The following is a 25189-nucleotide window of genomic DNA, read 5'->3' on the forward strand; positions in this document are numbered from 1 at the left end:
TGAAAAATATTATTACTAAGAATTCCTTTACAAAATTACACATAGTTTTATGCTATTTAAAAATATTTAATGATGATTTGTTATACAAACTACTACCTCTACTTGGATACCTGCTTCCTGATGTTTCTGGGGGTTTCCTGGTCCTGCTGTGAGGGCGGTGATACCACCAGTGGCCTTTTGTCTATAGAATATTAGATATGACCCTGGGCTTCACAGGGTTACTCTGTGACACAAACCTAAATAAGTTAGTGGAACTCAATGCTGGCTGATGGTCAGCCTACAGTAACATAATATAAACTAGATTTTCAAAATATTGAACCGAATCAAAAATTTACAATAAGTGATGTGATTTTCCTACTCTCACATTCTAGCTTCAACTTTAAACGGTCTAATGGAGCATTTCATTCCTGCAGATAATGTTACACTTGCTTCACTTTTATTAATGGCAAGGCACTATTTCACTGCTACAGGTTAGGCAACCCATCATTGAGAGAACATAGTAATTAAAATAAGAAGTCTCCAGAGATGATGTAATCCAAGCTACACTGGAATTAACGATGTATTTCCAACTTGACCTTGAAAGACGAGGTTACTCAGTGGTGTTAAACAGATCTGCTAAAGTTAATAGTAAATCCTGACATCAACACTACACTGAGTCTTAGCGCTGCACATGCCTGACTTTTAGGGTCAAAGGATAAAAAGACATCTGTTACAAGCTATCTGGACCACTTTCTTAAAGGATTTTCTCAGTTCTATGCATTGCCACAGGAAAAACCTTGACCTGAAAACTCAATGGCTAGAATTTTACTTGGCTAATTATTCAATAGTGTCTACTTTTTAAATTCATTTTTTAACTTATAATTTATACAATTGGTTACTTCTCAAAAGAATTTAAGGTGGCTCTTGATTAAAAACAGAATTAGCAGAGGCTTAAAAATAAAATTTGAAGACCAGTTATTAAATTCCTTGCTTGTCTTGGTTACAAAGGTCAAAATTATTAATCTATAATTCTAATGTAAAATTTTATAAATGCCAAACTGCTCGTTAAAGAAGCTTCACCTTTGAAATGCACATAAAAGTGCAAACTTGACCAATTTTGGTCAGAAGCAAAATACCCCATAGAAAAGTCAATGTGCTCCCGAGAGATAGGAAACAGAGGGACTAATTTTAGACTAACCACCTTCTTTATAAAGAAAACATAAAAACATAGCTCCACATACTTGTGTGTAGGTGCGTGGGAACACACGCAGGTAAGCAAGGAGGATACAGGCAAACTCTCACATGTACCAGATCTTTAATTACTTCTCAGGAAGGAAAAATATTCATGTAGTTGATGTCTGCAATCATAAGACTATTTTCTCCACTTTGTTTGCTTTTCTCACTTAGTTTTACTTAACATTTATATAACTCACTTTATGCTGCTCAATGAGAGTCCGAAGAGCATCCTCATCATCTGGGAGAACGCCATGGAAACGAAGGGTTTGCTCCGCCTCCGCCAGCCACTCCAAGAGGGCATGTACCACTGAGTGAAATTCCTCTGCCTAAGAGTTCACACACACACCCCAAACAAGATCCCAAATACGCTTGTTAGTATAGCAGATTCTTCCTCTTAACGAAAAGTCTTAAATTTAATTATATGCATTATTCTCATTAAAAAGATAAAGATATATGGTGCTGCGTTGTACAAATGTAAGAAAACATCTAATATATGAAAAAGGCCCATATGAGGAATCATTGACCATTTAACAATCTGATTTTAGATAAATGGCAGCCCATTATACATTCAAGCTGAAAAAGTACTCAAGCAGCATTTTTATGTGATGAGTAGGAAAAAAAATCTCCCTCTGTGAGTAATTTAAATTCTTGGGGGAGGGACGTGGGTGGGAGAACCAAGGCAATGATGTTATAAAAATTTCCTTCTCTGGGGCCGGCCCGGTGGCCCAGTGGTTAAGTTCGTGCACTCCGCTTCGGCAGCCCAAGGTTTCAGTGGTTTGGATCCTGGGCACGGACCTACATACCGCTTTTCAAGCCACGCTTTGGAGGGGTCTCACATAGAAGAACTAGAAGGATCTACAACTGGGATATACAACTATGTACTTGGGGGCTTTGGGGAGAAGAAAAAAAAAGGAAGATTGGCAACAGACGTTAGCTCAGGTGCCAATCCTTAATAAAAAAAAAAAATTTCCTTCTCCATCACCATCTTGGTTAAGAAACAAGGAGCTCCACAGTTCTGCGCGAGAGCACTGTTGTCAAGGCTTCGGCACTTTTCTCACTGCACCCAGCTATAATTTACATGACTCTTACCTGACGCAGGGCGGCTTCTAATCGTGTTTGCTTTGATACAGAAAGTGCGCACACGGTCTCCCAGCGAGTGCTTAACTCCTGCATCTGGACCTTGACCCAGGAGGAGTCGTCGCGGCTGCCCTCTATGAGCTCTCGGGCCGAGCGCTTCAGAGCCTGCACACTGCTGGTCCTCTTCCCCAACTCCTTTTGGAAGGCCTAAGAAGACCACATTTTTATAAAAATTAATTTTTAATTACAAACCAAAACAGTAAAACATACTGTTTGAAATACCCATGTGTACCTAACACCATGTGCAGACCCGTAAGACCTACAGTGGAATGCCTCCTATTGTTCACAGAATCTTCAGAAGCTAAAGCATGACACACTGCCCCTCCCAGAGCCCTGTAACAACAAACACAGTCTTGTATGAAAGTGTTCAATCTGGTAACTTTCTCCTGTGCAAACAACCTTATTTTTTAAATGACACGTTGGATTTAAATAACGGTAGCCACCTTTCTTTATTTCAATTCTACAAAAACATGCAACAAAGTCCTTTTTTTCCTATGATCCTTTAGTACGGTGTCCCAGTTCCTCTCAAATCATTAGTGTGAGTGCCAAGTGCATTATTCTTAATTAGTAAACATATCTAACTACATGACTAACAAATAACTAAGCCATCCCAGGGTACTTCGTGGGGGTCTTAGAGATAATGGCAGGGAATGCCAGAGGGAGTTGGCAGGGAGTCTTTTTTTCTATAACTTTCTTTCATCTTTCACAGCATCCTGAGTACTAACCCATAATGTCAAGTTTTATCTGTCACCTTGGAGGAAAAGTTCTTTCCTTTCCCTCCTGCCTAATTTTGATGAACTTTCATATGCCAGGAGTTAAACTGGCTTCTTTTGGACAGAGACTTAATCCAAGAAATGAGCCCAGGGTACCTCATTTCTGATCCAAGAGTCTGTATATGCAGCAAGATCTTTCAAATAACCACAATCTTACGTACAGAATAAAATTAACTTATTTTTCTAAAAAATCACCACAAATGAATATTACCAAGCACATTCTACAATTTGGGCTATACCCATGAGTTTCTATTCTGATAATCAGATCATTTGTAAAAGTGAGCACATCAAAAACAGGCAAACAGAGTGTGATGAATCCTTTGCTGATTTTACTCTAATAGAGATAAATGAGATGTGCCTGCAGACGGACAGATGCACACACTTATGTACACACAGACACACAAACACATGCACAGAAGGTACAGTGTCTAAATATTCTATTTGTGAAAGGACTAGTCCAATAGGTCTGAGTGGACTTTCCATTGTACTCTGTATACTTAAACTTCTTGAGCCTTCCAATTGTATTACTAATGCTATATGATTAATTCATTCGTGATGACCTTTAATATATAAAAAACCTGGCAAGTACCTAGGGGAGTAAATATTTAGACAGTGAGCTTACAAAAATGGCATTTATGTAAAAAGTAACATTACGCTATTCATTACTCATTGAATGAATGCCAGGGCACGGAGAAGTTTGTGTTAATCATGTACAAAATATTTGTTTCAATACAGGCACAGGAACATAATTTGTAAAATTTTAAAATTTTTGTAGGCCTGATCAATGTTCTTCATTTAGTCTTTTATTTTCTGTTAATATTCAAATGAACAAACTCTCTTCCATGGACCTAATAAGATAACAGAACCAGAAAAGAAGAAATAAATATGCAAAAGGACCAACTATTTAAAAAACGATAGGTAAGATCAAAATAGTATAATCAGGAAAGTATAAAGACAGCATTTTAAAATGAAATAAATTCTCTGAACTGAAAATTTATAGGAGGAAACACAACATAAATTCAAGTACAGTGCTGTAAGATATCTGTATATAAAGTTAACTCTCATACAACCATTCTACATCAGTACTGTGCCTCACGTTGTTTTCAAGGTTCTGTAAGTTGTAATACAGCATCTGATCATAGTTTAGGACCTTACACTCAGTATCAGCCAGACATCTTGAATATTACCTTTGATCTGCACAACAGTTTAACATAGATTGCAAGGAAACCAACTTTCTTGCAGTCATACTCAAATCTCTCTCAGTGTATGCTGTTGTCTCACAGACTGCTATAGTTCAAGAGGCAAGGTTAAAACAGTTTTTAGAGAAAGAAAGTAGCTGTTCAGGAACCCCACAGATCACGTCACAAATCTACACAGTTATGCACGGACCTAGGTTCAGGTCCCTGAACAAATGATTTTAAATTATACTACATAACTATTTAAATGAATAACAAAAGATACTAAGACATTCTTGAAACATGTTTTAAAGCACCAGAGAATGAAATCACTTCCCAGGTACTAAAGGTTTTAGATCTGGAAATTTAAAAACAAAAGTATTGCTACTAAAGTAATTTTCCTGCCTCGCTTTGCAAGTTGGCTTCCTCGTTCTGCTCAAATGTGCACGTGTTTCAATATTGAAGAATGTTATGTAGTATGACACACAATCCCTAGATTTTAAAAGGTAAAGTAAGTGGTTATAGACCCCCTCGATAGTCAGAATAATCAACAAGAGAAAATGTCCCAGATAACAATACCTTGTGATTATCGATCAGATTCATCACTAAATCAATGTCTCCATGGACAGGCTGGTCTTCTGCCAGCTGGGGTTCAACTCTATACAGCCAATCAATGAGGGCCTGCAGGGCATCTGTGAATTGTCCAGAAAATAACAGGGCTTCCTCCAGTTTGTTTTGTCTGGGGAGAAAAGGTGGAAAAATCAATCTGAGCAACCAAAAAGCCACCTTAAATGCAAACATCTAAAATTCACTCATGAAGGCTGAGCAGCACTCAAGACGAAAAACAGTATACTGGTATTCCTTGCTGTTTCTTTGCTTTCCTTAAAAAATAACAAAACTTTTCTCAGATTTTCTCTCTTATTCCTTAAAAGGCATTGGTTCCAGGAAAATTCCCTCATCATCACCTCTGGAAATCACTGACCCTTTGGTTTCTTCATAAAAATATGCCTTTTTAATTAAAAAGAATTTTTTTAAATTTATGTTTTGAATTATCATACAGTAAACTTGACTGTTTGGGGTATACGGTTCAATGAGTTTTAATACATGTATAGATGCAAGTACCCACCATCATCACCAAGGTGCAGACTGTGGCATCATCCCAAAGATCTCCCTCACGCCATCTCTTTACAGTCACAGCCTGTGCCCATCTCTAACACCTGGCATTCACAGATCTGTTTGCCATCCCTGACTTTTGGTCTTTTCCGGAATTTCATATGCATGAAATCTTATCTGACATTATAAAAAGCACATAGCCTTTTGAGACTGGAGAAGATTTTTAAGATTTTAATATAAACTAATACTAAAAAAACCTTACTGTGAAGTTCCCCAGAATGGAATATAGTAGTCTATTTAATCTTGATACTGACAAAAGTAGTAGGATAAAGATAAATGGAAAATTTGAAAACATTTCCAAGATATCTGAACTCTTCTACTACTACCGTACTTTCTTAAATACTTAAAAATTTTGCAGTAAGTTTTGGACCTTTCTGGTTGAAGTGTAACGAGGAAGAGGGGGATTGGAAAGGGGTGGATGGAAGGTGTTAGGGCACGCCAGGTCAGATCAGTAGGACCTTGCCTACCACATGAAGAGCCTGTATTTTAGTTCCCACCCAACAGTGAGCCCCTAAAGGGTATGACACAGGGGAATGACAGGATCCCAGTTACATTTTAAAAAGACCGCCCTCGTAGTTCAGTGGACCCTGGATCATGGAGACAACAGGACAACTGGGAGACCAGTCAGAAGGCAGCTGCCTGTGGTCAGCTGTGAGACGACAGAGGCTTGAGATCACTTCTGAGCAGTTAAAAGCAAATAATAACGAACAGCAAAGCCTTCTCAGTCAAGTAGCATGTAAGTGGGGTACTAAGGACCAGCAGAAGTTCCCCAGGCAAAGGTGGTGTTTAAGGCTCCTAAAATGTCCCTGCAAAGCACCCCTACAGTCTATAGAAAGAGGTCCACAAAGTAACCAAACTGCCTTAGAGACCATTTTACCTTTCCACTGATTTTCCACAGATGGTGTCCCATTTGTCTCTGAGTTCACTCAGCATGTCATCCAATTTCAGGTTGTCGTCAGCTAGGGAGGTTTTCTCCTTCAGAGAACGTCCAGTTCTGTTGGTGGTGTCGTAGACAGAATGCTTGGCTCCCAGGGATTTCTGAAACTCCTATGTGTTTAACAAAAAATAATGTGCATTTCTACTTGGGACCAATACACAAATAGGTAAGAGGCATTAAAAGGGGCAACCCTAATAAACGGAGTGTAAACGCGGGAAGACACCAGCACATCACCAAGTCTGAGAGCGCAGTGCTGCACTGACGCAGGAACGCACCCGGGGAGAAGAGAATCTTTCCATTTTCAACGTGAAGGATTTATTTTTCTCAGAAGCCAGGGGGGTCTCTCGGGTACCTACTGTCATCAAGAAAGTAATTTCAAAGCAATCTTTGTAGCTTTGAAACATTTCGAATCTTCTGTAGCTATAAACCACAAACAGAATACTGGTTACGATAAAATGGAATTGCTAATAAATTACTGAAAAACCCAAGGGTTTGGAGAGGAAAATGTAGGTAACAGTCTATGAGTAACTATGGGTCCAGTATGGTCACAGAATGACTCAATCATGTATAAATTTACTAGTTTTTTTTTTTTTTTGGTCAAACATTTATTGTCACACATTTTGGACATTCACAGTAACGTTGCATATAACTTTATCTGAGCCAGGATGAGGGACAAATAAGAAACCCCTCTCCAGATTCCTGTTTGGACCCACTGCTCATTCTATTAACACTACTTGGGAAGCCCGCACCCTCCCCCCTCGCCTCTCTAATGCCCTACCAAAGTCCCAAAGGATCTACAGATTACTTTCCCAGTACCAAATAGCTCTATTGCTAATGTGACATCCATACTTTGCTGCTTCTTACACTGTTAATCTTCATGTTTGTGTATATACTCATGTATGTGTGGGAGGGGTGAATTAAAGTCCTTCTACACAACTCAATTATAAGCTCTTCTAGAGCAGAAATATTGTGTTTGTAGGCCTCTCATTATCCTCTTATATTTTCTGTGTGTTTATCACTATGTAATAGAAAGAATGAGACAACTGCTATCGAATATATAATCTCCAGGATGAGAAGAAAGAAAAGTCATCTTAATGGGTACTTACAAGCTCATAAAATATTACGGAAAGACTAATACAGTGATTCTCAATCCTGCTAGCACGTTAGAATCACTCCACATAGTAAAATGCTATGCAAATATATAAATTTCCAAAATAACCTCAGTCACAATTACCTAATAAGTTTTCATTACCTTTAGAAGCTAGACACTGTAAATATCTTAATATGACCAAGATATTTATTTTGTCTTGTAATAAGAGGCAACTAACTCTGGAAAATTTTTAGCAATAAACACCGTTAAAATATCATGCTATTTCTGCAGTTTGTTTTCTGTAATTATTATTTTTTCATGTTATTCTAAACAGAATGTTAGCTTTAGAATCATGGTATTGACAGATTTCCTGACACAGCAGATACATAATAAATGTTATAGCTGAATACAGGATAGATGAAAACTTTTTAAAGACAAAAAGTACCCAAATGATGACTAGAAAAAGACTTCTTTTAAAATTCACTTAATGAACCTTGTCTCTTTATCTCAGAGAAATGCGACTTTGGCAATAGGCAACACTAGGAAAAATAGAGAATCTAACAGGGTTCTTTGCATATTCTTATTTCTAGGCTTTTCTAACTTAAATATGCAATATATTTTCCTAAGACCACACGACGGAACATCTCTGTTCAAGTTCAAATGAGGCGTTCTATTTTGAGAAGGAGGCTCTCATTTTTCCATCAGAGGGGAAGGAAGGAAGGAAGTGGCTGCTCTCTGTCACTGTGCTGCCAATATTGGATGTGGCAGCTCACGGGCAGAGGGAGCCAGCAGAACAAGCCATTCATAAGCCCTCAATCTAGCCATGGAACAGGTGCTCAAGATGTTTCCTTCCATAATCCTAGGATCGTGACCCCCTGAGGTTAGTCAGAACCACTGATGGAAGCAACAAACCTATATGAAGACGATGGCTAGACTTTTCTGATGATGATAAACCTTCTGTCCCCCCAAATATTTTGAGCCTTTTAAAAATTATCATGTTTCAATCAATGATTTATACGTAGATGCCTAAAGTTGTAAAAGTGTTTGCAGGAACCACTCCCTTCTCCCTGCATGCTCACCCTGAGGGCTGACGATCACTTTACAAACAGAATGATACAAAGACCCAAATTCCCAGGAGTTGAGGAGGATGGGGAGAATGCTCTGCGACTGTCATGTAGTTGGAATACAAATGGAATATAAAATACAATGTTTCTACATCTTCTAGAATACACAGGAGCCACTGACTATGTGTCTTTGAGGGTAAGGATGGAATTTCCTATACCCACACATACATGATAAAATACCAAGTTAGATAGGGGCAACCGATTTTCCTCACTGAACGGTTTAAAAGAATCAACATGGCAAAACCTGTTACTTTTTACTATAGAATTATCTTCTATATGACATTTGATTTATGAAAGAAATTATAAGACAAGACAGTTGTGAAATATTGAAATGCCAATGTTCAAACCCCTACAAATCCTTTCTATGTTTTAGATTGGAAACGACTTCCAGCTTTAACGTTGTATGTTTTCTTTTAACAATTAACCCTGGAATCATGATGGAATGGTCACTGGAGAGGAAAGACATCACTGCCACTTGACTAACGTGAAGGGCAATTGGTTTTAAATTTAATGTTGGTCCAGCCTTTTTTCTCTAGGGATGAATAAATACACAATCAAGTAAGAATTGAAAAGTGATCCTGAGATATGCAATGACGCAATGGGCTTTTCTTAATTGTAGACCCACCTTATGCTGCGCAAGTTGTGTTTTTATTTTGTCTGGATCATTGGCGATTTCCAGTTCAGAATCCAAAGACTTTTCTGACTCTTCTAGCCACTCCATAAGTTTACTCCAAGCTTCATGGAACTGTAAAAGAAATTGACATCTTCGTTTGTATCTGAAACATCTGAAAATTTTCTGGTATACTCACTATATTTGAAGTTGAGTATATTTTTTAAATAAAATTGATATTAATGGAAATGTTGAAAATTATTAATTCAAAATTTCCCCTGAAAAAGAATAAAGTAACAGTTTCCTCAGCAGATTAGAAAACGCCTTGTCAACGCTTGGCTTTTGTGGTTGTGCCCCATGGTCACTTTGCTATAACTCATTCAAACGCATACACTTCAACAGGAATAGATATGAGCCTAGAAACTGTGAGCACCAGGGAGAGCTTCCCTCCTTTCCTTTTGCTTAATAATTAACATAAATTCTCAGAATTTTATTTGTCCACTGCTATCTCTTGACAGATGTGAGTTTAATTCTAAGGTGTTTTATTTCTATGTTAAGAAAAAGGAATAAAAAGGGAGAGAAGGAAGGATGAAGTCTGTAAATTGGTTTAAAAAAGTAACAAGAACAAAAAGAGGTCATTACAGTCCTATTTAATACAAATATAATTTAATATCTATTGCTGCTATCGGAATCCTCAAAATAACACCTGCGCCTCACTTGTTGGTTTTATATGTAAGAGCACCCAGTACTTGAATTCTAACAAAACATAATTCTCTTTGGCATCTAAGACCTTGAAACATTCTGGTGCTACGTAGATTTGAGATCAGCCACAGTCTCTTTTCTGTTTATCATGGAGAACTAGTGGGTACTATTTTTGGATACCAAATGGTGAACTTGGTTATAAATTATTTCTTATAATAAACTTAAGTGAATGGATACATAGCAAAAACTTAAGTAATCAAAATGAAACCCCATGGCCAACTGGTTAAGTTGGCGCACTTTGCTTTGGCAGCCCAGGGTTCACCAGTTTGGATCCTGGGTGTGGACCTACACACCACTCATCCAGCCATGCTGTGGTGGTATCCTACGTAGAAGAACTAGAAGGACTTACAACTAGGATATCCAACTAAACACTGAGGCTTTGGCGAGGAAAAAAAAGAGGAAGATTGGCAACATGTTTGCTCACGGCCAATCTTCCTCACCGAAAAGGGGGAAAAAAAAATCTGTTTTATATCAAAGCACATTAATAATGAAATAAGAAGATATTTAACAATAAGCACAATAAGAGCATGGAATCACAAAGCTGCAAGGGCCCACTAGAGATCATCTCATCACAAATCTGCTCACCCTACACATCTCCCCTACAAAGTTAATCAATTTAAACATACAAACATGGAGCCCAGAACAGGTACATAAACTGCCAAAGTCAGAGAACTATGATAAACATCTGAGCCAAAAGCCAAGATATTAGAATAATAAAAAATAATTTAAAGAAACAGCTAGTCGCAGTGCTAGATGGTCTTACTACAAATAACATAGGCTAACAACAGTTGGATGGTAAGTCTAAGACATAAATGCACAGGTTCTAAGGCTGGCCCTGCTTTCAAAACTATTTTTAAGCCATACAAATAGAAGAAAGGCTATAGCTTTGCACTGAAAACAGTAGAAAATCCTTATAAAGTTAATTAAACAAACTGAGAAATAAAATTGATTAAATGGAGAAAGGAGGAATGGGGGGGGCAACTGGCTACTGGGATCCAAGACACATCTATAAATTACACGTTCGTAACTCAAACACGCCTGTACTACAGATGACACTGCCACATATGTGGACAGACAAGCGTCAGCTCAGCATGAAGACTGTCTTAAAAAACATTAGAGACTGTGTCTATTCTAGAGACTCACTTACTACATTGAAAATATCATACCTCCCACTCAGAAAGGGATTTACCGTATGCAATCCCAGAATAATGCAGATTTGCCATTTCTAAAGCCTTTAAAAAACTTATTCTGACAGCTTTAAACACTGACACATGAAAAGATGTCCCATGACATCTTTTGCATCACCTAACTGAGCCTAGCTCACCAAAACAATGGAGTCCAACATCAAAGACAGAAAAACACAACTGAATGGGGCAAAAAAAGTGATTACAAAATTCAGCCTTAATGTTACATTAAGTTTCTAGTGAAAATTAAAAACATATGCCAAGCAAGGTAGGTGCATCTCTGTCTTCCCTGGAGTACAGAGACATAATTTTACCTTTTCCCTGTGTTTAGTCTAGAATGGAATATTGATAGCAAAGGAAGGGAGGAAGGAAGTTTCTGTGAGACTCGTGAGATCCTCTAGATTTAACAAAAAAAGCAGCCCCAGAAGATTTAAAGAATTAATTTAAAACTGGAATGGAGCTGTGTCAAACTATTGGAGGAGACGTGAAGGCTTGCCAACAAGTTGTACAGACTCAGAGAGGTGAGAGGTACCAACCAACTCAGACACTGAATGCGCCCTTTCAGAGACCTGTCTAGAGGGCTGCCTGGCTCTCGGCTCCAACAGTTTATGAAGACGGTTTGCCTTAGGAACCAAACAAAAGGTAGCAATATATAAAGTATGAGGTCTCACTCTGAGCACGAGAGCGGAGGTTGACAGGCCAAAGAAAAAACAAACAAACCCAGTAGCAAAAATTTTGAGCCTCTTTTCGGGTTTTAATGATAACAGTCCGTCTATGAAATCAAGCTATAATCAGCCTTTTCAAAATGAGTCCCCAGGGCCTGAAGTTGCTGCCAGGTCAAAAAGTGATGTCACCATTCAAACTCAGGCCACGGCCCTTTTAGGAAACAAACATCTTGGCTTCATGCCATGATTGTTACACCTAGTATAGTCTGCAATGAAAGTACCTTAATAACATAACATACAGTTCAACAGCTAGAACCCATTTCTTGCCCCATTCAGAGAATTTTTACGAAGGTTTACCTGCTTGGCCCGCTTTCTCGCCTCATCCAAAGATCTTCCTCGTTCTACAAGCCGTTGAACCACTTTTTCCCACCGACTCTGTACACTGATCAGCAGATTCTTAATTAGGACAACATCCTGTTTCTGACTAAAATATTTCAGGTGGGTTCCAGTTTTGTCCAGTTCTATTATCTGGTCACGGTGAGAATTTACTTCATTGGCAAAGACCTTCCCCCACAAAAAAAAGGGTATAATTAGAAACAATTGAAAAATGGATGTATCTTAAAAATGCTTCTGGGGTCATAAGCTGAAACTGTTCCAAAGGACAGAAAAAAGTTTGCAAACTACCAAATTCATGCTTTTGACATTAAAATAGTCTGTTTCTAAAAAGATCTGAAACAAGAATGCTATCCATCTGAGTTACAACATACCTTGTGTTCATCGATTTGAAACAAGACTGTGTCTAAGATAAGACTTGGCCGAGAAGCAACATTTAGGGTCTGTTCAGCCTGGGTCAGCCAGTTGATGAAGTCTTGGAGAGAATTGTGGAACTCCATTGCCAAGTTGAGGGCCTCTTCCAGTTTAGTCTGCGAAGACAGATTATTTAGTATTTGATAATATTTAAAGGTTTTTTTGTTCCCAGTTTAACCACTCTCTGGCAGATTTCCCTCCCATCCACACTTTATTTATGCATAATCTATATTACCTAAACAGTTTATGAATGTAATGGGCCTTTGCTAAAATACTAGCAAACCAGACCGCTTTACATATAGTGAGAAGCATTTCATTGCAGCCAAAAAAGTTTTAAGATACACTAAAATTGTGGTTTGGGGGCAATTAATCACAGAATACAATTACTAAGCAAAATCTATAAAAAGAAAACTTGACATTCATACGATTAATTTTGGGGTCAAAATACTATGAAATATATATTACACTCCGTCAGTGAGAACACACAATCTAGCATTCCTAGCTTATGACTTTCCTTTAGCATGAAACAATAATATTTTTAATCCCTTCTCATGGACTTTTGTTACATAAGTGCTTATTATATATACAATCATTTCACGCCCTTGGTCTCCCCCTCTCTCCCTCCCCACTACATACAGCCCTTTGCTGAACAAGGACGTGATCAGAATAGAATTATTTAACAATCCAGAATTTGAGTGGTTCACAAATTTAAAAGTACACCTAGTAACACTTAATCTATGATATATCTTTATCTGCATTTGAATAAATTCCTTTAACTCTGTTCTCTTGTATTAAGACAGAATCCTGATTTCAACTGACCTCAGGAATCCTCCAAATGTATGCAAAGAAAACTTAAACATGGATTATTAAATGTTCCACTGATAATTGTACTCAGAGATAAGGAAAAACCTATGAAATAAAACAACTGAAACCTTCATTCTATTAAATTAATTAAGGCACATACTTTCCTTTCGTTGAGTTTGGTTTCCACCGATTCCCATTTTTCTTTCAAGTTATTTATGTCTTGGTCGATATTTGTCTCTGCAGATTTGGGGCATCTTGCAAGCATCTGCTGGCCTTTCTGCATCAGACTCTTATATGTTTCTTCTTTAACATCAAAGGCAGCACAGATTTCCTAAATTGAGATATCCCCCCAGAGTTACATAATTTTTAAGAGAATAAAATCTAAGAGTTCTTTTTCCAGGTCATCAATATCAAGTCCCTTACCATATATTGATGATCTAATAACCCTGATACATTCAAACTTTTCACTGTATTGAAATGACACCTAAACCTATGGCCATACCCTGTCTACTGAGAAATCCCAGAAATGTTGCTATAATACCAATCCATCTGGCATGCTCAGGTTTGTGAAACAATATTTTAAATGTTATCAAGGAAAGTTTCACTATACATAACCCATCAGCTTAACCTTGGGCAAGTAATTTAACCTCCCTGAATCTTAACCTCCTCCTCTGTAAAATGGGTTCTCTAAGTCTCTCCTCAAACTATGATACAATGACTGTAGTATTTTTTTGGTGTTATTCTGTGCTCAGAAGATGTACGAAGAGCCAGCACAGTAAGCTATTTCAGTTGATTATTCAGACTTTGGAATCACAAAAGCCAAACCTGTGGGGCCGCAAATATTATTCTCCTTTATAAAGCTCTCAACAGGAATGCAGTGTGCATCTTCTACAGAGAATGCAAAAACAGATTGCTTACCCAAATTCAGAATTTAAGATCAACGAAACAGTTCCAATCATGCAAAAGATTAAGACCAGCTCTATGCCTTTGATTCAGCTATAATGTGGGTCAAGTCATCGCTCCCACTGAAAAATTAGATATTCTACGTCTCACATTTTCAACTTTATAATTTTTAAAATTGAGATATAATTCATAAAATTCACCACATTAAAGTGTACAATTCAGCGTTTTTTAGTATATTCACAAGGATGTGCACTGCTACTAATTTCAGAAAATTTCATCACCTTAAAACTTTGTAATTTCTTAAGCCTTAAAAAAAAAAACCTTTCTAAATATACTTACAATACCTATTAAAAGCTTTTAACCCCAAAGCAAAACCTTAGGAAACTGCAATAGCCTATGTTTTCCAGTTTCCTTCATTTCTAACACACCAAATCAAAAGAATGTTACTAAAGCAATATTACAAATATCAATAACTCTAGAATTCCTTAAATCATGGAATTTCTATAATCTGGTAAATTATATCAGGTTATATAGGAGACATTTTAAACATCCCACCTAAACCAAATAAGCTGATAACATAGCATTTTTCTAAAATTAAAATATTCTAAAGATAAGCTCTTTGCTCTCCAACTTTTTACTTATATTCTTCTAAACTAATATTTTAAAAATATTTGTTATTAGAGAATAACCCCAAGAATGTATGTTCAATAATTCATTAAACTTATACTTAATGGACACTGTAATAGCTATGCAGGTACTTCTAGGAAAGTAATGAAGTATCTGGAAGTCAGTCAGGTTTTATGGAAAAGGAAGACAAACACTCTCAAGTTATTATTTAATTACTTTTTCAGTGAAACAAATGGCTCTCTTGTGGCACAAAAAAAACACAACAGTAACAACAACAACAACAAAACCACACGCAAAATAATTTTTTTAAATGATGAATACATTAAAGGTGTCTAGAAAACTCTATACAGCATTAGCAGGATTTATTTTGACTGCTCATGGCAATTGTGAAATGAAGGAGATGTTACCTCTGCTGTACTCCGTCACAACACCTAAAAGATAGCTGCTTCCTCTCCAAACTACCAGATTCAAAATTATTTCCAGAAACGTGCAGTTTTAATACGATCTTAAACAACAATAGACATCTACTCAAGAGTACAGAACTTAATATACAATGAACCATTTATTTTCCCAAATCCCTACATACCTCTACTTTTATTTCCTAAGATACTAATTATCAGCATTTAAATATCAAAAAAAAAAATTTCTGATGCAAACTCACAAGCGTAAATACTAGAGGAATACTTTGCAAAATCTGAAACAGGCTGTTTTCTCTTAGAACTTTTAGGGCTGAATTACAATGGGAAATGAAGAGGAAAGGTCAACAAATCAAAGGTAGCCTACGTTTAATTTGTCAGTCCATATTTCTAGGAAAGAAAGCCAAAGTCTCCAGTTTCATGATTTCCTCCTCCTGAGCCTTAAGAGTTGACAGGGCAACAGGACCTGGGCGGGAACGGCCCGCAGGCACACTGCTCCAGTCTGGACAATTCACAAAAGCCTCCCCCTGTCTCTATCTGCTGGAGGGGTGAGGCTGAAGATTCAGCCCCATCACCATGAAGACAAATGAACAAGTAACTTTGTTTTAACAGAATAAAAACATATTTTCCAGCGTTCCGTGAAACTAAGTGGGAATATCATGCTGACAGCAATAATTTTTAAGTCAATTCTGATTGCTTCAGGGGTTTTTCTTTTCACTCAACGCACAACAGTTTATAATGTTACAGAACGTAACATTACTATCCATACCGGTTTATCATTTTATGGGGAAAGGTTTGCTTCTAAAAAATGTCTGGACATCTAAAATCTCTTTTCACATACTGCCATACTAACCTTTGAAATAAAGAATAGGTTCCGACTTGGAAGATTTAATCAATAAATGGTGTTTCTAGCGTGTACACCTAGAGATTTCTGCTGTAAACTGTATATCCTTTAAACCTCCTCCCACGATTAATTTATTACCCGGGCCCAGACCAAATGGTCAGTTTCTTAATCTGAGGCTAGAGCTGTCAGAAATAATATACTTACCATGTGGGCATTAAGCTGCTCCCTAGCTGTTTCTGGTAAACCTCCCAGAGGTTTGGATGCTAACAGATGACGCTCGGTGTCAGTCAGCCACTGCTGCAAATCCTCAATTTCTCCATGGAACCCTTTGGCCTGGAGCGATAGAGAGGGTTTAAGTTTGGCCCACAGACACTGTCACTTAAAAGCAGAAGATGAAGTTTATACAACCCCAGCCTGCTAAGCCTCTCTGCGGTCTTAAGAACGGCCAGGTGCCCCGCGATTTCCCTTGTCTTTCTTCATCAGGAGAGCACTAGTAGATAAGACTATTACACTAAGACCTAGAGAGCTGCGTTCTCATCAGCTCTGCTCTTTATCCCACTTGTTTTTATTCCTCTCCTTGAGGTCTAAGAATTAAACAGGGGTCTGTAAACCAATGAGAGAATCCCATGCTATCTTGGTCTTGAAGGCTATAGAAAGTTTCAGAATTTATTCTCTTATTCACCTGGCGCAAGGCACCATCCAGCTGCTGCTTCCTTTGTTCTGTTTTTTCCAAAACGTTTTGCCAGCGTTGATTTAAAGCCTCTAGCTTGTTGTGAAGGTTGCTTGCTTCTTCTCCTGCACTTGATTCAATTAGATCATTTCCTGCTTTATTAACGGCTTCCACTGTGGACTGATGGGCTAATACATCATTTTGGAGCACCTGAAAATATTAAGATAACACTGTTTCCTTGTTTGTAACATGTTAACATCTCTTTTAACACAATTGTTTGATTTCCTGGTTCTGAAACATTCAGAAACAAAAACATCATATACGTAGAATTTTAATACTAATGAAGTTTTAAAATGATGGTCCTCTTTTCCCTTAACTTGGCAGCTTGCCTAGACACACCTTCAGTCTACCAACACCTCCTGAAATGATTATGTGAGAACACTGCTGGTTCTTCTCATTAGACTAGCTTTGCAATTGATGATATTAAGTGTCCAGAGATTATAACCAAATGGCTCTAAAAGTATTCATTTGATTCAAGCTTATTTTAATTGAACTTAATTTTCATGTCAAGTAAATTTAAAAGATATTTATTTCTACATATTCATTTTCAAACACAAAATTATTCTATTTCTAAGCTGTACAGTGCCATGCTTTACAATTAGCACTCGAAAAGGGAAAAAATTTTCATAGAATACCCTTTTATCTTCTCCTGTTGGAAGGGTGTTAGAATTAACTGCTGAGTTGACAGGACTCTCAGGAGGCCCTAACATCAAAGGGAAAGAGATTTCACTATCTATCAGGGATCCTCAAGTCCAGCATTCAAAGTTTAACTGTTCTTTTACTAGAAAATACACATATGAAACACTTACTATGGATCCCAGTAAATAATGCCTTCCTCTGCTGTTACACAGTGGAAATGTGAGAACAGATGAATAACACTTACAAGCACTAACACGGGGCAAGAGTGGTACGTGCAGAAAGCAACCACAAGGCTAAAAAAATCAATTTCTCATACTGAAAAGAATTACACTTTAAGAACAAATAAAGTTTAGTAATAGTTTCCATTCAAGAAGACTGTGGTTCTGTTTTTAGAAACCAGAAGAAACCTTCCTCTAATGTTAGTGAGAGTCCATGATAATCCTGCTCTACACTCACTGAGTCGGGGTTGGCAACAGGAAAGAAGAGGAACATCAGCTCTCATCCTGTGTAAAACATCCCACATCTGGAGGGAAATCCAGACCAGGGGGCGGTCTTCAGTGAAGTGCACTAACCATCTGCCATCCCCATTTCTCTGAGCGTATTCACTCACTTTCTGAGGCATCTGGTGAGGGAGTGTTTCTCAAAGGCTATAAAGTCAACTGAGTAAGGAATGATCTTTATGAAAAGCACGTACTTTGATATGTCAACAGTGGGAATCACTTTCAAAAGGTAAGAGTTAAATATTCTTTTGGTCAAAATATAAAAGTTAATCCTATAGAGTTCATTCTTCTAAATGGTCTGAGTCCCACTGTAGAAGCCACAGCCTAGGAGCCAGAGAAGAAGGGAGGGGAGGGATGGAAAAATTCCCACCCTTCCTCCAGCCATTGTGCTGGCAAATCGAAGTCCTTTAACTTTTGACCTTTGAGAAATGGAAGGAGAAAAGGACTCATTTCTAACTGCTCAAACATAAAAAAACAGAAATAAAAGGTCCCCAACTCATCCCTCACCAAAATAACTGGTTCAGGTGCCTCGTTTTCCCACTCTTATGCATTCTACAAAGTTTCTGTCTCTGATGTCTGTGACTTTCAGGACAATTGCTAAGTTTATGAAAATATAAATGCTATAAACTCACACTCTGAGAATAAACATATTTTACTTCTATGCAGAGTCAGTCTGACTAGTCATTATTGCTCTTAGCAAAGGTATAATATAGATTAGATAATGAAAAATATTAATGATGCAAAATAAGTCCTAACTGCTTAATCAGATAGGGTTGGGTGATGACTATAAATACACACAAAATGAGGTAAAAGAGGAAGAAAAATTTAAATTAGGGAAAACTACTGTGGGGAAAAGTATGAAAGAAGGAGACCAAACGAAGACTAGTCAAAAACTTTATCATGATCTTCAAGTGCTAAAAATCTACCTTTTATTTTAAAATGCTAATAAATATGTAAAATAATCAAAGTTTTTCTATTTGATAATCAAAGAAAACTTATTTAAGGTTGGATTTAGAACCTAACCTTAAATAAGATACCACTACTACTGTGAATGTTAAAGTTCTATGAAAGACTGTTGAATGTCAGGATAAACTCTACTCAGCATAACCTTTGATTCTTTAAGCCTTGTGACTTAAGATATAGGGAATTTTCTATTAGGAATTATCAACAAACTGTCACAGAGATGACAACAGTATAAAATTGTTTTGCATATACCTCAAGATAAAAATTTTCAATTTATAAGCTTTAAATGAAGTGCAGGACATATAAAGACTCCTTTAAATACAATAAATACTTTTAAAAACTAATTCAGAAAGAAAAGGACTAAGACATGAAAAGCCAGAGAAAAGTAAGAGAGAGAGAGAGACAGCAGGACAAACCACAACATAATGAGAGGTACAGACAGACAGACAGACAGACATATGTTAGACATGCCAAACAAGCAGCAAGTGACACACGGAGATAACGGTGACCAGAGGAAAAACACACACACACCTGCCGTGGAAAAACATTTCGAATCTATGGCTTATTAGACTATCCCCAACAACTTTTAAAACTCTACTACATTAACCCAATGACAGGTACAATCAGAGGTGGAAACCTGTCATGTTGGCCACGCAGCCCTAATTAAAATTTAGCCAGGAATTTCCCATCCTTGCTCTTTTTGAGAGCGCCTGCCTTAAACGAGACAACTATTTTGATTACGATCTTATAAGAAGTGTGTTTTAAATAGTTTAAACCTTAGTTAACAACATTAAACATGAACTTGTGTTAAAATTGTAAATTTGAAAAACGCATAAAGAAACATACCAGAAGAAATTTGATGACACTAGAAATGAACAGAGAAGAAACATAACAGGCAATAACAGCTACGTACATGATGCTTGGCAAGTTCGATTTCAATGACCTTAGGGTCCCCTCCAACAGGTTTCTGCTCACTTAGCAAGCCCTCGGTGTGTGTCAGCCACGTCAACAGCTCATCCAGAGCATGTTGGAACTGGCCCAGTGCTAAGAGAGCACCCTCCAGTTTATGCTACAGAAAGAGCAGAGAGGAAGAAAATCCATTTATGTATTCAATATTATGAACGACAAACATTTATAAAACAAGGGCCAAAAATCAACGGTTTCACACTGCCTAAGTCTACAGCATAACCAATGAAACCCAACCATCACATTCTTCTGCAATTTAGGTTTGAAACTCTTTGTGGTTAAAAAATAGCATGTGAGAAACAAGACGAGTTCTAAAGAAATAAGAAAATTTACGGGCTTCAAAAGTTTACGTACATAATCTCCTAATTTCACTTTTTTAAATAATTCTTTTACATTAACATATGAAATTGAAATTTCATAGTTTCTTAACAAAAATCTTGGCATTTACCTGTCTATTGATAATTCTCTCATCCAGACTATCCCATATCAATTTCAGTTCCATTAATGGGTCTTGAACGGTGTGTTTGTCGCTTTCTTCCGTGACTTTCTTCAGCAAAAGCTCTGCTTGATGGTTCAGTCTTTCCATTTCTATCTGTTGTTGATAGGCCTCTGTCTTAAATTGCTATTTTTTAAAAAAAAGAAATATACAAGGCAAATTTGTTTATAAATCAGTAACTTTAAACAAAAAAATTCTTTAGGTTAGACCTTTATTCTAATTCACACTTCTTATTTGGGTCGTGGGGAAGAGGAGCAAAAATCCAACACCGGGTTTACCAATGAAAGAATTATAGATAAAAAAGATAAGGAAAATCTTTTCTCTTTAGTCAATGTTTTCTGAAAGATGTTTCTATTTATAATTTTGATATTTCACTTTTGGTCTCTACAATAAAAAATTAACAAATTTCAAGAGTGAACTTATTCCAGTGTCTAATTATATATATTCAATAAATGAGTTTTGAAATTACAGGAAAGAAGAAAATAAAATATATATTGACACAGATGAAACCCAGAAAAAATATCACTAAAAAACTCAATATTTCTTTCTCAAAAACATACACAAATCTTGCATCTACTGAACACTTCATGTTTTCGTAGCTGTGCAGTGTTCATTAATATTTAGTTATTCCTACGCCTCACCCACTGCTGACTCAGAATAACATTATTCTCTCTCCCGGTGCTTACTGAAATATATTTAATAATCTTGGCTTTGCCAAACCACAAAGGTTAGTGGATGATTGCTTGTAGTAGGAAACTGTCCTTTCATAAAATATTTATTTTAATCTGTAATAGCAAATAATTAAACAGTAAATAAATAATGGCTTAGCAGTCCCCTAGTTTTTTCCAAACATATTAAAACAATAATTAAAAAATAGCTAAGGTACAGTGAACACTTGCTATGTTCAAATTACTCTCAATAAACTTAAAGAAAATAATTTTATCCTCAATGTAAGCTAAGGACACAGAAGTGATTTCTCGAGGTCATTTGGCTATAAGTCGGTGAACTGCGGCGTAACCTCAGACAAGCTGTTTCAGAGATGGTATTCCTGACCAGCCTGCCGTAGGAAAACCACAGAGACAGATGCAAATATACAAAACAAATTCTCCTCCACAGCGGTGATTGCACATAAAGTATATCATGTGTTTACTACATGATCAGATAAAGTAAAAAAAAAAAAAAATCATAATCTAACGATGGTAACAGCAAAATTCTCAAAAAGAAACAATTTTTTAAAGTGAAATATTATCCATCATACTTAGAGATGAAAATGCTATAATTTTAAAGCCAGGTAATAATTTTATACAAAAATCTGGTAGAGTTTATTGAAAATGGTGTGATGTCTCTGTGGATGGAGACAAAATTAGGAAGGAAACAGCTGATCCCACTTTGATAAATGATCGTCAGCACAGAGGAATGCTTTAAAGAGGAAACAGTCCAGCCATTTTCACAGCTGGAAATCTAGAACCATCAAAGAAAAGATTACAGAGGAAAGCGGATGGGAAACAACAAACATTTACAAAACAAACATTTTGGGAAACACCATTATACCACAGATGCTTCTTTAGCCTGCTACACTAAATGAATTATCTGAACACAATGAAGAAAATAAAAACTTTGCTGTATGTGTATTAATGACAATACTACACTAGTGAATAATAAAGTTATAAGAATCCTTACAGTATGATCTACACACACCTCACACCTCATCCTGCCCCACGAGGATATCTGAAAGGCTATAAATCAAATCTTAGGAGTGGCTGTCTCTCGGTATATAACACTTTCACCCTTTTGCTTACTTGTCTTTTCTGATTTTTCTATAATGAATGGGTATTGATTTAATAAGAAAACTACAAGTATTTTATATACTTTAAAGTGCATTTACATACTGCTTATTACATGTAGGTACTATATTAAACCAGCTTCATAATCAAAATGTAATAGTTCGATTATAATTATGTAAAATAAATAAATTTGTGTAAAGAATCCCATGAATCAAGAACTTAGAAGAGCAAAGGTCTCTGAGAAATTAGCCAGCCTCTACCCATACCTTGAGCTCTTCAATCTGCTGCTTGACAGTTTCAAGATCCGTTCCGATTGGAGACATCGAAGCTAATTTACCACCGGCAATATCTACCCAGTCGAATATTGCCTGAAAAACACGTCAGTCCATGTGTTATTATAGGGTACATTTGAAATTGCCACAACATCTCAAGCGTTACAGAAAAATACAATCACAAATCTATAAAGATATTACGTAATGAGCCTATTCTACAAATAATTAAGGTGGTTCACCTCAATAAGTAAAAGCAGTAATATACTGAAACAGTTATCCCAAATATGAAATGGATGGAACCTCCAATTCTGCGTCCAAGTTTGCAAAGGAAATTCTATCTTGAATAGAATCTTAGAATATTAAAAACTTTTTAAAAAGCCCATCTGAAAAAAAGTTTTATAAATTCAATCATATGAAATAAAATTCTGCACGCTCTCTTATGTCCCTCCTAAAAGGCAGACTGTGTAAATATAATGAAAGAAAAATATTTGAACCCATCTGCTTATTCAAATAATGAATAAGTTTATTGTTTGACACTTGAGTAAAAGAATCTGGCTCAACTAAACACTTACGTATTAATTAGATTAGCATTAAAATCCTACACATATGAGGATTAATATTAAGACTACTATTCTGAATTGCAATATAGCCTTCAAAAATCTCCCTTTTTTCCTGTTGTTTTTAGGAACAACATTCTAAAAAGGTTCAACTCATATTTTTTTCAGGCACTAAATACATAAAATTATTTTGCACTCTAATGAAGTTGCCAGACCATACAGTAGGGGGAAAAAACCTTGGAAAATACCTGGTATTTTAGTTAGATGAATAAACTCTAAGAACTTTAAGCAGCAACCTGGGAAATAAACTTGACTTGACTTTACAATCAAACCTTACCACCTCTGGAGCTTTCAACATCTAGCCACATCTATTCAATAAATCAAGTTGACCCTCATTTCCAAAGGTGATGCTACCAACCTAGCAGTGGTAATGAGACCGTATAAGTCATGATGTCTAGCCTGTGACCTCCTACAGTTAATGGCTCCTGAGGTCCAATGGCTGCAGGTGGTGGCAGGGCCATCTCCAGCCATGGAAGAGGGCAACACTCAATGACCTACCAAAGGTATATGGGGAAAATATGACTTGGCTTCACATACTGAGGGCTGGAGCCTAATTAAATATTGGCCATTGATACCTAACCAATAAATTACCACTTTGGTTAAAAGAAAAAAAAGGAGAAGGGTGAAGGGGGAAACTTATAATAAGGTGTTATTTGTAGTGAATTTTTTCATATATTTCCAAAGTTCAAAACACTTTTCAGCTGGCATAATGCCTGGCTTGTGATATTTATTTTTACAAATATAGAAATGGAGTGGCATAATAAAAAGGAAAAGATGTTCTCATCTGAGCTTTAAAAATAATATTCACTTGGTGTTATGGAAATACTTAGAAAGGCTTTTTCCATATGGCAGGAGGGCTGAAAGATTAAACTCCTGCCAGCCTGTTAGGAAATGGAAGAAAGCTAAGGAAGGTAGAGAGAGAAATATCCCCGAGTTGGCCTCAACTGACAAGAAAATTTTTAATATTTAAAAAAAAGAAACTTACAAAATGGTTAATGAACTGAATGAGAACCCTTAGGGATGTGAAAAACAACTGTTAAAAGGAATTATATATATGGAAACGAAGAAAACACTTTTTACACAACAGATTATGACCTAATAAAACAGAAATCTATTTTAGTTCATGGGGAATACTGGCTTCGAATCAAATTTCTTTACTTCTGACTTTACTTAAACTCGGTGATATTTTTAGATAATGTTTACTCCTTTCATCTTATTCCACTCAACTTGAGAACAGAACTCAGATTCAGTTCCATTTCACTGTCTGGTGCTGAGCCATTTATGAAAAATACTATGTGGGAACATTTATTTTCACTTAAAAAATTAAAAATATTTCTTTTCAGAGTAAATTTCACTGAATATGCATATAAAAATGTATTTCTACATGTGTATAAATCTATACATATCTCATGTGTCAGATATATCTTCTAAAAGGCAAAACGTGAACTGAAGTAGGCGAGGCAATTGCATACACACTTGCAGCCCTGGGGTGACGTCAATGGGTAACCTTGTGGACATCAATTAGCATGACTCTTCCTGCCAGCAGACACGCTTTAATCCCTCACCTGCAGTCCATCTTGGTACTGAACGGCGGCCTGCATGGCCTCCTCGAGTCTGTCCACCCGGTCTTTCCAAGCTTTATTTAGAGAATCCCATGCTGAATTTAACTGTAATATAAATATTAGAACTCCTTTAGTGTCATATGTTTTCAACTACTTCTATCAAATATGCTTTAGTTAACAGAATGCTTTAAAAAAAAGACCTTCTGATAAGAGCAGAAAACACGCTAGTTGTACCTCATCTATACTCTTCTTGACAATCGGCTTATCAGGTTCCCCACACGCGGCGATGAGTTCAGAACCTAGGTTAATAACCATATCCAGCTCTTCCTGTAATCCATCTATTTCTTCCCGTATGGCCTAGAACAAGAAATGGCAACTTCAGAGTTTGAAGCAAAACCACACGGAAACTAAGAA

The 25189-nt window shown here is 36.7% G+C and overlaps 1 protein-coding gene across 41 annotated transcripts in view; it reads right to left on the reverse strand.

Moving 5' to 3' along the window:
• DST (dystonin) overlaps positions 1-25189 on the reverse strand; it is a 440625-nt gene that overhangs the window by 20159 nt on the left and 395277 nt on the right. For all 41 annotated transcript variants that reach the window (XR_011530133.1, XR_011530132.1, XR_011530131.1 and 38 more), the window contains 15 exons: positions 25010-25132; positions 24779-24880; positions 22591-22692; positions 20493-20666; positions 19992-20147; positions 16929-17126; positions 16451-16579; positions 13617-13787; positions 12613-12768; positions 12203-12409; positions 9250-9369; positions 6351-6520; positions 4880-5039; positions 2305-2499; positions 1413-1541 (listed from right to left, as the gene is read on the reverse strand). Coding sequence is in view for 38 of the 41 variants with exons in the window: in XM_070586335.1 (XP_070442436.1) it covers positions 1413-1541; positions 2305-2499; positions 4880-5039; positions 6351-6520; positions 9250-9369; positions 12203-12409; positions 12613-12768; positions 13617-13787; positions 16451-16579; positions 16929-17126; positions 19992-20147; positions 20493-20666; positions 22591-22692; positions 24779-24880; positions 25010-25132 (2292 nt within the window). In the remaining 3 variants the exon portion in view is untranslated. The remainder of the gene's footprint in view (positions 1-1412; positions 1542-2304; positions 2500-4879; positions 5040-6350; positions 6521-9249; positions 9370-12202; positions 12410-12612; positions 12769-13616; positions 13788-16450; positions 16580-16928; positions 17127-19991; positions 20148-20492; positions 20667-22590; positions 22693-24778; positions 24881-25009; positions 25133-25189) is intronic.

The sequence above is a fragment of the Equus przewalskii genome, chromosome 19, assembly GCF_037783145.1.
Source record: "Equus przewalskii isolate Varuska chromosome 19, EquPr2, whole genome shotgun sequence".
Lineage (NCBI taxonomy): Eukaryota > Metazoa > Chordata > Mammalia > Perissodactyla > Equidae > Equus > Equus przewalskii.